Source organism: Carassius auratus, chromosome 11 (assembly GCF_003368295.1).
Source record: "Carassius auratus strain Wakin chromosome 11, ASM336829v1, whole genome shotgun sequence".
NCBI classification, from domain to species: domain Eukaryota; kingdom Metazoa; phylum Chordata; class Actinopteri; order Cypriniformes; family Cyprinidae; genus Carassius; species Carassius auratus.
In genome coordinates this window covers 9,376,330-9,390,999 of record NC_039253.1, presented here as the reverse complement: position 1 = coordinate 9,390,999, position 14,670 = coordinate 9,376,330, and the positions used below count along the sequence as shown (strand labels likewise).

At 36.7% G+C, this 14,670-nt stretch overlaps 1 protein-coding gene across 1 annotated transcript; it reads right to left on the bottom strand.

The window, feature by feature from the left end:
• Positions 1–3,779: 3,779 nt before the first annotated feature.
• Positions 3,780–14,186, bottom strand: LOC113110965 (excitatory amino acid transporter 5-like). Its single transcript, XM_026275298.1, has 11 exons — positions 13,849–14,186; positions 12,165–12,244; positions 11,851–12,066; positions 10,667–10,709; positions 9,604–9,811; positions 9,415–9,514; positions 7,747–7,980; positions 6,597–6,791; positions 5,488–5,622; positions 5,189–5,285; positions 3,780–4,435 (listed from the first exon to the last, which is right to left on the bottom strand). Exons 1-11 carry the CDS (start codon positions 14,101–14,103, stop codon positions 4,271–4,273), a joined length of 1,728 nt encoding a protein of 575 aa, XP_026131083.1. The 5' UTR covers positions 14,104–14,186; the 3' UTR covers positions 3,780–4,270.
• Between the last annotated feature and the right edge of the window lie 484 nt (positions 14,187–14,670).

The window sequence follows — 14,670 nt, the reverse complement described above, 5'->3', positions numbered from 1 at the left end:
CACTTTGATGACAACATCGCATGCTGTTTACTTGATGTGCTTACGCGCCGATAGCTAAGTTAACAACACAGAGATATTTGAAGCAGTTTTACTCACCGCCTGTGGTTCCAACACACGATCGTGACCCTTTTTCGTTGGGACTGCATTATCCTTAAGAAATAAACGATGTGCAAATCCGGCGTCAAACTGGGCCTTGTTTGTAAAACAAGCATCTTCGAAATGCAGGGAACAAACACAAACACTTACACAACTCCGTTGATGCTCTGTAAAAATAAACTCCATCCACTGGTCCCTTAATGTTTTTTTTTTTTTTTTTTGTAATCTGTGCAGGGTGGTCTTGCCCTGGCAACCAAAAACACACTTTTTTTGTGACATTTCGCGAAGCTCTCGCTCTGATCAGTGAGTCTGTGCTCAGCCTCTCTCTGCTCTGCTATAGTGATGGCCGATTCGTGAACGAATCGTTCAATTTAACCGGTTCTTCTTAAGCCCCTTTCACACTGCCATTCCGGCATATACAGGGGTAAAGTGTTCCTGTAATTGTTCCCTGGTCGCTAGATTTGGCACTTTCACACTGCCAGTGATGACCCGGTATATGTGCGTGCTTTCACACACAACCCTTGAAGATCCCGTAACGACACGTGACATCAGCGCGTGACGTGTAATGTAAGAGTCGACAAAGCTTGGCACGTTATACTTTAACTGAAGCAAGCAAACGATCTCTGCATCAGCGCGGAAAGTGAGGAACTAACTGATCTCTGCTTCATTACTGTTTGCACATATGTTTTCGTCGCGAACGTTGATCTTCCTTCAAAACAGCCGGTAAAAAAGTCGCGCGGTAACGCGCGTCATCACTTCGATACCGAATTAGATCTGGCTTTTGTTCACACAGCGCTCGTTCCGGACGGATTACCGCAATGTTACTATGTCCCCGACCCGGGTGCGATTCGGTAATCAATTCCGGGACGTGGTTGCTTTCACACAGAAGGCGACCAGGCAATGTTACGGGAATATTACGGGTCCGACGTGCAGTGTGAAAGGGGCTTTAGTGAACCGGTTGAACCAGTTCACCAAATCGAACTGAATCGTTTGAAACGGTTCATGTCTCCAATAAGCATAAATCCACAAATTACTTAAGCTGTTAACTTTTTTAACGTGACTGACACTCCCTCTGAGTCAGAATAAACCAATATCCCGGGGTAATCCATTTACTCAAACAGTACACTGAATGAAATGCTGTGAAGACCGAACTGAAGATGAACACCGAGCCGAGCCAGATAATGAACAAACACGCCCACTGCTGGAGCAGTTCTCGTTCTCGAGTCAAGAACCAGTTGCTTCGGTTTTCGGATCACCAGTACACTCAACCGAGAATCATTTCTGTCGGACGCGTCCGTTATGAGAACCGATGAGCTGATTCTCGTTCTCGAGTCAAGAACTGGTTGCTTCGGTTTTTGGATCACCAGTACACTCAACCGAGAATCGTTTCTGTCGGACGCGTCCGAATTGAGAACCGATGAACAGATGATATTGCGCATGCGTGTAATTTTGTAAGTATTTTGTTAAACATCGGAAAGTGTGATAAAATAACTATATTTTATTTTGATTTTTTTTATTATTATTTTTTTAGATTAATGTTTCCAATCTGTATATTGTATATAATGTATAGGCCAAATGGGTTTTCAGGGAAGTTGGACAATAATTAAGACTCTAAAGACTCTTATGTTTAATAGGAATAAGGGATGATTTATGAGATATCTGTACTGTATTTCTAGTTAATGATGACATTCACAAATAGAGTTTGTAGTAAACAGAACATGTACACGAGTAGAGCAGCTGATGACACTGAACTGCAGCACGTGCTGGTTAGAGCGATTCTCGTTCTCGAGTCAAGAACCGGTTGCATCGGTTTTCGGATCATCAGTACACTCAACCGAGAATCGTTTCTGTCCGACGCGTCCGAATTGAGAACCGATGAACTGATGATACTGCGCATGCGCGATTCAGCGTGAAGCCAACTGACTCACAGCATGTCTGAACCGATGTGATTCTTTTGGTGATTGATTCTGATTCTGTACTAGTAATATTATGAGCGCGGGTATTTCGAGGGCTTGGATGAAGGGCAATCTGGCGAAACGTAAGTTCATTTAATAACAAATACATCGCAATGGATTATGTTTAGTAAGTGGATCATGGTTTCTGCACTGATGACACCTAATTTATTTACTTTATATCTTCGAGACTTAAATCCTCATATGCACATTATTGCTGTTACTGTATTTAGGTGTTGTTGCAAAACTCAAATGTAAACTTTTCATGATTATGAGGTTTTAACTGACTAAAGTTATGATTACTGACTTTATATATTTGAATGTTTGATAGACGTGACGCCATTACGTCATCGCCAATGACGTCATTACGTCGAGCGTGAAAGAACCGATGAACCGGTTTTTTCAACCGGTTTATTGAATCGAACCGTCCGAAAGAACCGGTTCGCGGAAAAGAATCGAACTTCCCATCACTACTCTGCTATACGGGAGCGCGCGCTCTTCCGGCAGACCCATATAAGGAAATTCCGCTCCATCTAACGTCACACAGAGCCATACTCGAAAAAACTTTCCGAAACTTGTGACAAACCGGAAGGAGTATTTTTGGAACAAAAATAGTCCTTCAAACGTACAACTTATTTTTTGAAACTTTGTCCATGTTTAGCATGGGAATCCAACTCTTTAACAGTGTAAAAAAACTCAGTATGCATGAAATAGCATTTCACACCCCCTTTAAGCAAAAAATACTGTGTGTGTATGTAATATATATATATATATATATATATATATATATATATATATATACGTATATACCAGTACGTAAATCTAAACAATCTTGAATTTGCATTTAGTTACTTGAGATGCTAATTAAATATATGAAGTCTTGTTTTCTGCACATTTGAGTTCATACTTAAATCAGGAACAAATGTATGTCAGTGGGGTACAAAAATATTTTATTTTGAATTGTTGATTTTTCTGAGCCCATTGGCATTTTGTTCGTTTTGTTCATAAACATTTCATTCTGATCAGTTTCTCATAAAACACAAGTGTTTTTTAATTCGTAGCACATCATGATTTAAGAATCTTTTGACCTTTGCATTGAAAAACAAGACAAAAATGTAAGCATGATCCCCTTTTTGCAGCTACAGTGAAGTTATTTTCCTATTTAAGCAAAAACTAATGGAGATCTGTTGGAAGGTGTACTGTGTTTTCTAAATTTAATGTATTGCGTCTTGTCTCCTAAGACGTTTACATTTACAGAACATAGTTTTTTATGTTCCCATTCATTTTCTTTTCTCCCATTCATTCATTTAAAAGTCTTAAACTTACCTTTAAAAATTGCAGAAGCCCTAAAATACTGTGACAAACTTCATACAAAAAGTATGTTAAACGTTGAACACAATTGGTTTCAAGGCTTTAATAATTGGGTCAGCTGTGCTTGGGATCATGGTCATGTGTCTATGTCATGTCACCACTGAATTAGTTTGATTGGGCATAACCTCAGAATGGCTAATTTGTCATTAATGTTCTTTGGTCTGATCATCCTGAGCTCTTAAACCTGAAGCAAGCAGCTCTATCTAATTTCTAATCTAGTGTTCTCTGAAACCAAATCCGATGTTAACCATCTGTTCACACGTACATGGCGTTTGTCGTAACATCAACACGCAAACACATTACATCCATTTTTTATTTATTTTTTTATTACGAAAATGTTGCAAGTTCACTACACAAAAATACAATAATGTATATGTAAAAAAAAAAGCTTGCAAATCAGTCACCCGTGTTGTTGCATGTGATGCCAGATAATTGGCTTTTAACTGTGCAATTTAACATGTCACTCAGGTTCCTTCCCCATTACCTTCAGGAAGTTGTTGAATGATGTCACTGCGGATCTGGATCATGTTTTGACCGTAATATCAGCCTGAACCTGAACGGCAAAAATCCTGAATGCATGCCAGCATGCAATAACTGCTGTACCTCCAGCACCAGAGGTGACAAAAGCAGGGGGAGGGGTGACTTATTTTTGGCCTGTCCTTGTGAATAGAAGTGGTTCCCTTGAATAGGGAAAGAACGCTGCCTAAATGTATTCAGCTGTACAAAACAGCCAGGATCAGTCAGTTTTAAAAAGCGGAAACAGAAGAACCAGAAGAAGTGTTCATTCAGTACTGCTTTATGGCACAGTGGTAGAATGGAGGTTTGTGGATATAAGGCAGTCGTCTGGTGACTCAGACCTGACATATATTATAGTAGACTGTGGGTCGTTCAAAAACTGTGTCCCCAACCACTTCTAATATACAGTCTTTCCCGGCCAGCAGCGGTACTTCAGTTAAAGGCACATTCTCCATGTTTTTAGCCGTCTGGCTGTCCTGTGCAGCTCCATTCGCTTTCGCCTGACAAAAATAAATAAAAGTGCATATAGCATTGTGAAACTTGTGGTATTTAAATATAAACTAAAGTTTAACATGATGCTAAAAAGGATTGGAGAATATTTGGATAGTATTTGAGATTTATAAAAATCTGGAATAAGAGGGTGCCAAAAAAATCTGAATATTTAGAAAATCACCTTTAAATTAAGTTTTTAGCAATACTTATTATCAATCAAAAATGTAATTTACAGTAGGAAATTTACAAAATATCTTCATGAAACATGATCTTTACTAAATATCCCAAAGATTTTTGGCGTAAAAGAAAAATGAAAAAAAAATATTTGTCCCATTCAATGTTTTGTTGGATATTGCTACAAATATACCAGTGCTATTCATGAAATGATCTTGTGCTCCAGATTTGTTCAAATAGTTTTCCTACAAATAATTTTGTCAAAATACTAAATTTGAAAAAAAAAAAATAATAATACTAAATTGTAGATTTTATTTTACATTTTTTCAAGAAGTTCATTTTATTATTATTGTTATTATTGTTATTATTGTTATTATTATTATTATTATATCAGGACAAATATTTTCTTCACTTTATGTCCCCTAACAAAAAAAAAAAAAATATATATATATATATATATATATATATATATATATATATATATATATATATATATATATATAAATAACAATGAAATGCATATATCATTACAAACATGTAATGTCATTGACCCAAATACTATAAACAGAAATCAGCTGTTATCTTACCGCTCTGTCAGGAGGGAAGTCTTTTTGACACAAGTGACCAATGATTCCAGCTGCCAGAGCATCTCCCAGCACGTTGATCATTGTTCGAAAGCGATCTCTTTAAACCAGAAGGAGTACAAGTCTTTATTCTTGACCCTGTTATCACTATTGTCCTCATGCATTATTTTAGTATTTACTCTTGTTTACTATTTATTCATTTAGATGATCCATTGATTACAGCTATTAAGAACTGTATTATGTTTTCTTGTTTGTTTGTTTGTTTTTTGCAGCAGGTAAATATGGCAGATATCTCAACTTACAAGATCCAATCAATGGCCACAATCAGCGTGATGTCGTCCGGTGGCAATCCGACAGATGTCAGCACTATCACCATGGTTACAAGGCCTGCCTGAGGGATTCCAGCCGCACCTATGCTGGCAGCGGTCGCTGTTATACTGCAGGAAATCACAACAGTAAGATTATTAGGAGTTTAGTGATTCCTGATAGAACTGATCGTGCTAGATGAGTTGTTCTATCACATTATTTAAAGCTGGTTAACAATGCATGCATAACATGCATGACATATTTAATAAGTATTATTTTTATTTTATTTTTTTATCTGTAAAATATAGATGGCAACTTCTTGATTATAAAGGAAGTTAACCAACAGTGCACTCAGTTAAGTTTTTATGCAGTCTACAAATCCACACTTCAGAGGATCTGCGAACTGATTTTCACAAAGTTTACGAGGTTAGTGAAATTAAACGTTTCAAAGACTAGTTTAAATGGAATGTGCATCTGCTGAATGCTGCCTATAGATGAGAAAGTATTATTACATTTGTCTTTCTGTTACTATTTATAGAAAAGCAAATGCTATTACTTTTTGTATACCCTTTACTAACACTGTTTAAAAGTTCTTTGTAATAATTAATTAGTTTAAAAAAAACTGTTAAACAGAAAGTATTGAAAATGGGGAACAGGAGCTCTGTGCACACAGGTGCTAGCGATCAACCACAAAACCTGACTACCCGTATTTTCCGGACTATAAGTCGCACTTTTTTCATAGTTTGGCTGGTCCTGCGACTTATAGTCAGGTGCGACTTATTTATCAAAATTAATTTGAAATGAACCGAGAGAAATGAACCAATAGAAAACATTACCGTCTACAGCCGCGAGAGGGCGCTCTATGCTGTTCTGTGCTACTGTAGTCTACACTGAAGACATAGAGCGCCCTCTCATGACTGTAGACGGTAATGTTTTCTCTTGGTTCTTGGTTCTAAATAAATGCGACTTATAGTCCGGTGCGACTTATATATGTTTTTTTCCTCATCATGACGTATTTTTGGACTGATGCGACTTATACTCTGGTGCGACTTATGGTCCGAAAAATACGGTATATTTGGTTACATCTTTGGCTGTCTGCAAGTACCTGATGGTGACCAACTGTCCGAAATCCAGTTCGTACTCATTGACCTGGGCAATGAAAATAGCTGCCACTGCTTCATACAGCGCTGTTCCATCCATGTTAATGGTGGCTCCCACTGGCAGCACAAACCTGGCAATCTGCCTGTCCACTCGGCAGTTCTCCAGCAAACATTTCATTGTAATGGGCAGTGTTGCTGAACTGTGAAAAAGATAGAATATCTCATGTTTACAAGGTCATGAGGTCAAAGCAGGTTTCTACTTTATTTAATGGAGTTAGGACAAGCCATTACAGAATCGCAGAATCCAGTCATGAAAGCATAATTTCAGCTTAATTTAAGTACTGGAATTTGCTACATTTTGGATGGATAAATCCAAAGTAGGGCGGCAGACACATCAAAACGTGATATGGACTAGTGTCTGTGAATATTAAGCCACAAAAAGAGTATTTAAATATGAATCCTGCATGTTATGTGTGTCTGTGTGAATGGCGCAGAAGATTCTCATTTAATTGAACACACATACTGAAGTGCATGTGATGCTCGCCTCTGCCGCCTCAGTATATGAACACATGAACATGATCTCTAGAACTGCTCTGAGACTTCACTTCAAGAAACTGACAGAAATAACTTTATGTAATGATAGTACTTCCATTACTCGTAAAATTACCATCAAAACATTATTTTTCAAGGAATATTTTCCAGAATTTACTCAGCAGAAAAATGTAAATACAAGGTATTTCTGAAAAAATACATAAATAAAATTATAAAATTATAAAATTATAATACATAAACATATATATATATAACATCAATTATCTGAATATGCTTTTGATTATTACAATTTTATGAAACCAGTCAAATTTAATTCAGAAAAGTAATGGAAAGAGTTTGGTAAAATAAAACTGAATTTGAGAAGTAATATAAAACATTTCATAGGGCCACACACACAAAAAAAATTGTGTGTGTTTTTAATCAATTGCTGTTAAATTGTAAGTTTCATGATTTATATTAATTATACATGCTTTTGGATTTTTGGGGAGGTGACTGAATCCAGAAACATTTTAAATAATAAAATGTAATTTGGGGAAAAAAGACACAGAATTTGATAAAAAAATAAAAATACAGTTGATTTCATGGGGGCCTAGTTCTTCATACCTGGATGATGTGGCGAGAGCAATGACCATGGCTTGCAGGAGCCCTCTGATGAATGTGAAAGGATTTTTCCATGTCAGAATAAAATAGAAGAATGGAAGCAAGATGAGGCCGTGCACAAACAGGCCTGCCATGACCGTCATCCCGTACCAGCCCAACTTCTTCCCAAGTGTGGAGGGATCACTCATGTCCAGGATTTTACCAGCCACTAGGAAGATGATCCCAAACGGAAAATACCTGTTGAAAAATACAGAGAAGCTGGTAGGAATTATTTCACACATTCACATTTCTCAGAATGTGATGACTTCAACAGTCAACATGAAAAATTGCTGTCCAGTCACTAATTTGCCACATTGTCATAATTTTATAATTGACATAACTTTTATGTCATTCCCAATCTGATTGGGACATTCTATGGACATTTATTGTATGGTTCAATGATTCTTAAAATATATATTTTCAGTTCTGTAGAAAGTCAAACAGATTTGGGACCACGTAAGAGTAAGTAAATCACAGAATTTATATTTTTGCATAAACTATGAATAACTATTAAACTCAACTCAACATGAAAACCCAACATGAAAACTAAACCAATTTGACTTCTTTAATGTGATGCATTTTGAGTAGAGAAAATTCAATGAACAAAAAAATGCAAGAAGGTACTTGTCCACTGAGACCTGAAAAAAAGACATTAATTAAAATAGTGATTTATTGTTATTATTATTTAGTTTTTATTACAAAACATTTTGTTCTTTGAGTAACACTAAGTGTTGAGTTGTTTACATTAAGAAAATATATGTATTAAGGGAGTAAACAGGGTCCATCTTGATTTCAATCAATGATTTGGAGTCAAATATAGAAACTGTGTGCCCTGAACATTTAGGCCTAAATATAAGATTTAGGTTGCATATAAAATTGCCATCTGTTTAGATTAAACAATGTTAACCTAACGAATAGATCTGTCAGTCAGTCACATATGAAGCAGTTAAGATTTCTGTAAAAGTACTAATAAATGTATTTTAAATAAACAACAACCAGATCAGAAATACATTTCTCATACAATTGAATATTTCTTGTTTCACAGCTAACCATATTTTAAGCATGTTCATAGATTCAGTTGTTTTCACAATGAACAGATTTATGCAGATTCTAAGCAATGTGAATAAATGCATTTGAAAATATGATCACAAACAGATGCATTGAATAGATTGCAGAAATCACACCTGTTTCATTGATTAGTTAATATTATAACTGTGTTATCCAAATAAATGGACATTTTGAATGCAGTTCAAATCGGATTAATCTTCAAATTAGGCCTAAGTATTTTGTTAAGTGTGTGACAGCCACATACTAGTCAGCATCTTGGAGAAGTGTGAGACAGCTCTTAAGCGCAGGTGATCCATAATCCCTGCATGTGGCTTTAACACACCTTCACGCTGGCAGCCGTTGTGCACGTGCCTGCTGCATGCTGGAAACTTTCACTCAGATCCTCAGCTAATGGTATCTGAGCCCTCAAGCTTCTCAATGGCAAATCCTGGCCAAGTATTGTGGAAAAACTTAATTTCCATGACAAACAGTCTTTGTATGGAACTGTGCATTTAAAATCCCTAAATTAAAGGATTGTTTTTATTGCCATGATGTATGAGCATGAATGAGTGCTTTCTCTCTTACCATACGGCTGCATTAATAATCTTCATCACACACTCATTGATGCACTGGCAAACGTTCACCAGAGGAGCTCCGCGTTTGCCCATTTTACCAAGCAAGAGACCTAAATGAAAAGCCATTCATTATAGTTCCACATTTGACCGTGATTTCACTTAGTGAAGATGCTTCATTAGGTGAAGGCAGATGTTTTACCCATCGTGGCTGAGAAAATAACGATGCCGAGTACATTCATCTGCTGACTGTTGCCTGGACGGTTCTTGTACTCGATGTCTGGAGGTGGCGTTAGTTCCAACTGCACCGTCCGACCCTTTGGATGGTCTTCATCAGGCATCAGGTAGACAAAATTTGGGCGTCCTGTGTTCACTTGTGTTTTTATGATTGGAATAATGTCTGTCTTGTACTGAAACAACAAAATATAGAAGAAGGTTTTATGTTTTCTTTGCTTATACAAACTTCATTTTTACAATGTTGTAAGTATTCTAGGTAGTTATGAAGGGATTTTTAATTGTTATGCGGATGCTAGGTTATTGTTTATTGGCCCGAGTCCAGTAAGCCCAAATCTCTATGATATCCTGATCCTATGGTGCAAATCTAATGGATTTTATCGTCCACCAGGTTAAAGTCCATAATAAGTTGCATGATTTGAGGTATCGTCTGAGGATGCATATATTTATCCACAAAATAGTTCACCCATATTATTATGAATGGGAGAAAGTGCAGTGCAACAGAGTTGCATCAGTCGGGTTCCAAAATTAAAAACGCATGAAATTATTTTTTAAAATATTCACATCTAATAGCAGAATTTGTGGTGAAAAACTACATTACCCACGATGCTGTACAGAAAATTCCACCAATCAGAGAATCGTAGGGAGGAAAGCCCACCAAAAGTGTTCTTTAGCCCCACCCACTCCCATGAAGCACTGCAAATGACTTAATCGAGTCCACTATGAGAACAGTTATATATATATATATATATATGTGTGTGTAGATATATATATATATATATATATATATATATATATATATAATACCTACTTGAATGAGGCAGTACAGAAATTTCAAAAACTGCTTGCCAAACTCATATTTAAATAGCATCTACTTCAAATCAGCAACAGAATTGAACATTCCAAATATGGCTGCCAAGTGCACTGACTTGTCTTGGAAGGGACTTTAATATTATTCATGCTCAAAGTACAAACACGTTACATTTTTAAGCTCACTTAACAGCCGTCATCTTGTGTGTCTGTTTACTCACCTGCTGAAATGTGGCTTCAATGAGATTGGACGGGATCATATTCCTGAGGATGGAAAAGAAGTATAAGTGGAAAGGTTTAGAGCAACTGGCCATATCTAAAGAATATGATGCCTATTCATTAATTGTGTCTTTATGAATATACAGTCCAGCACATTTATACTTTATAAGACATGATGTACACCCTGCAGACTTAAACACTTGAGCTCAGCTATTATCAGATATAGCTGCACAAGACTAGCTGTGTTTATGGGCAGAGGGGAGTGGGAGGGTCCTGCACTTCTTACTTGGCGCTTTGTACAGATTACTAAAAATACCCTAATCACTGCTATAATAGGATTGCACTGTATAGGATGGCTGAAAATCCCCAGACATGGGCAACTCTTCCAATGAATGGCAGTTACAGTGTCAATGAGGAATATTTCTTGTATTTTATGAATGTGTCAATTAAAATGAAGAGAAATGTACTTGAAAAGATTACTTGTTTTAGTAATAAAAAGCTGACATTAAAGGGGAATTTAACCAACAAATTTAAATACTATAATCATTTGCTCAACCTCATGCCATTCAGCATCTTTTTCTTCTGTGTAAATTGTGTGAAATGGGATTTTAGTTTTTTATGTACAACATAAACCAACATACTGTTGAAGTTTTTAAGACTTATTGTATGAACTGAATCAACTGATTAACTGAAAAGATCTTACTCAAAGAACAATTCACAGTCACAAGTAATGAAAATGCTAAGGAAGGTTAGGGTGAATTTGATTGGGTTCTTCACACAGAGCCATTAAATGGCTTCAGAAGGCATAAATACTATGCACAAATCATTCAAACTCCTTTTAGGATACGTTTGTTCTTTTTTGAAGCCTGAATGCTCTGGTCCCGATGCTTTGTAATTGCATGGAAAAAAAGTTCACATTTTGTGTCATACAGGTCAGAATTTGAGAATATACTGTCATGTTTGGGTTAACTTTCCCATCTATTTTCCAAGTACTACATATTCCTAGATCAGCAATTCTGAAACCATTGAACCATAAACCATTAATGCTAATTAAAATCAGATGGAAATAGGTCGATAGGAGCCTTTAACCCCATATCTAGGTCTACTCCTAAAATTTGCTTGGCTGATATGAATATTAGTTCAGGAACTACAAGGTTGTTGTTGCTACAAATTTAGACAGTCATACCTGACCAGATCCAGAAGGGCATCTGCAGACGTTATGACTTGTCCTCCTCCCAGTCTGCTGCTCTCTAAGTGTGTCCCATAGCCAGGTTTGATGATGAGAACAAGTACAATGCCAACAATCACTGCGATGAACGTGGTCCAAAGGTAGTAAGTGACCGTCAGCACCCCCATCCTGCAGCAGGCCTTCGACTCCATAGACGACAGTCCAGACATTAAACTACAGGCAGACAGTAAGAGTTGAGATCTTCACACACTTTTTATGTTGGATAAATGCTTTATATAAAATATAAAGATGAGAATGAGTCAAATCTTCACCTGGAAGTAATCAGGGGAAGAATCAACATTTTAAGTATCCGCATGAGCAGCTCACCAGGGAAGGAGAAATAGATTTTGGCCTGGTTACAAAGAAAACACAAAAATTACTTTTCAGATGATGAGCAATTTTTACAATTTCTAAATTTCACATAGTATAATAAAAACATCAACAACAGAAAGAGCTAATGTTTCGAATATGGTAACATGGCGTTAAACGTCATCTAGTTTCACCATGTATTATATTTTGTCATATTTAGTTTGGAATGGTAAAAATTTTTAAAGCTGCTGAAACAACTCTTTTATGTTGCATTTATTTAATCAAATGTAAAACAGTAAAAAAAAGAAAGAAAAAGAAAAACAGTAATATTGTGAAATGTATTAATATTGTGTCAAATCAGCATAATTTCTGAAGGATTTTAAAATGTAATAACGTTTTACAACTGTATGGCTTTTACTGTGCGTGTGTGTGTGTGTATTACACACACATCCACCAAGTAATTTCTCAACCAATACCGAGCCGATTATTCATAATTCTGATGCAAATATTGATAGTTTGGTTTTCTTAAGGAACAATTTTTTTTATTATTAATATAAAATTAGAGGTTAAAATTAACAAACTAATATCAGAGTCCAAACTATTCTAGTCAACTGCTATTAATTTTCAAATATAATAATCACACTCAAATGTTTGTAAACAACTCTTTTTAACAAGATTTTTATTATAGGCTAACTAAGAACCAGTTGTGAACACTGGATAATTGTTTGTACTTATAGCCTTTGACTTGATTTGTTTTTTATCCGAAGTAACAACGCACCACCCAACCTGTGAATACTGGATGGGAGGCGAACAAATAACCTTTGGTGAAGGGTAAAAACTGTGGAAAACCTGATGTGAGGTACGAGTGATTAATAGGGTCAAACAGAACCTGCGCTTTTTAAAGTGAGATTGCATTAATGTATTACAAGATAATGATTTTATCGACTGATACCGATTATTGGCTGATACATCAGTGAATCCCTAATATAAAAACCACACTTCTCCTCTTTCCAGAATTGTATATTTATTCTTAAAAGTATGTGTAATTAAAATTATGATTATATTAAAGGATATGTAATAATAGCCTACTGATGCTTGCGACTATAATGTAACTGGGTAGGACGAATTTGCTTTCTGAGAGAAGTCCATCTAAGCCAATTCCCCGAACTGTTGCTATTCGCTGTTCAGCAGGGTCAGGCGTCACGCGCAGTGAGACCTTCTCTCACATCGAGCTGAATTTGTCTCGGCTTAACTGCTTTCTGTCTGGGATTAGATCACTGAGCACAGATGTCCTTAAGCACTTCCTAACATTCAAACCTACACGCCTCATTTCATCACAACAAAAACCAACAATACTGTTCTAAGTTTTATCTTTTCAATTATAATAGTAAAAATTTAATTAGTACTGAGAAGTGACATTTTCTTTTAACACAGTATGAGTTGCACCATAATGACACATTTTCTGTCCCCTTTTGATTAAAAATGAATGAAATATCTAAAAAGATGTGTTGGGTGGATGTTTGAGGTGCATCTATGAAGATGCATCACTAACAACCTTAAAACAATTACAACTTGCACGTGTTTGCATTTTCATTGACATGTCCAGAGTCATTTATTTGTCAAAAATTCTAGTTCAATTAGCCTTACTTGTGTGGAGAGGTCCAGACCCCTCAGCATGAAGCCCAGGACGCATCCTGTGATCACGGCTAGAATAGAGAGTGTCAGCAGCCCATTTTGCCTCATGTAGTCCTTCACATATTCTCTGACACCGACCGAGAACGTGCTTGACATGAAGTCCTTCATTCTTTCCAGCGGAGTTTTAGCAGGTCCCGCCGGAGAGAAGAAGACGGCAGGCTCGGGCGGCGCCTCCTCGGCTTCTGTGGGTATCAGTAGCTCCTCCATGGGTGAGACGCTGCGAGTAACGCAGGAGGGCAAAGCGTAACCTGTTCTAAGGAGGGATTAAGCCATCATGCATCCATCCAGCATCTCAAGACCACGGTCGGGAGAAACTAGGAGACTAAGAGGATTAGGATGCAGTAATAAAATCTAACACTTCCCTGTTGACAGTGGCTCTGTGCCTTACTTCTGGATTTTTGGCATAAAGTGATGTCAAATAACCCCCACTTTTTTTGAACTATAGCAAAGGGTGAGATGTGCTGTTCGCGGACCTAATCCATAGTGAGGACAGGTAAAAGATCTGTCTCTAAAGCCACAAGGAAAATCGGCATGTGCCTTCACATGATCTAGTTACGACTGTGTCCTTTATGCACAGGCTCAATTAAATTATTTTTCTTTTGACAATTGCAATATATTCAGTTAAGTTTATTATTCTTGATACAGTCTGCATTTTACAGACTCTTTGACTTTGACACTGCATTCAAAGTCTGCTTTTTTTTTTTTTAGTTCATGTATTCCCTGGGAATCAAACCCATGCCCTTTGCTAGTGCTGTGCTCTACTACTGTTTGAGT

Coding starts and splice junctions, on each gene's coding strand:
- LOC113110965 (XM_026275298.1), bottom strand. CDS start 14,103: ATGGAGGAGCTACTGATACCCACAGAAGCCGAGGAGGCGCCGCCCGAG. Junction 10,710..11,850: donor GCCCTTCTGGATCTGGTCAG/GTATGACTGTCT, acceptor TTCCATCCTCAG/GAATATGATCCCGTCCAATC. Junction 6,792..7,746: donor GCTCTCGCCACATCATCCAG/GTATGAAGAACT, acceptor TCTTTTTCACAG/TTCAGCAACACTGCCCATTA.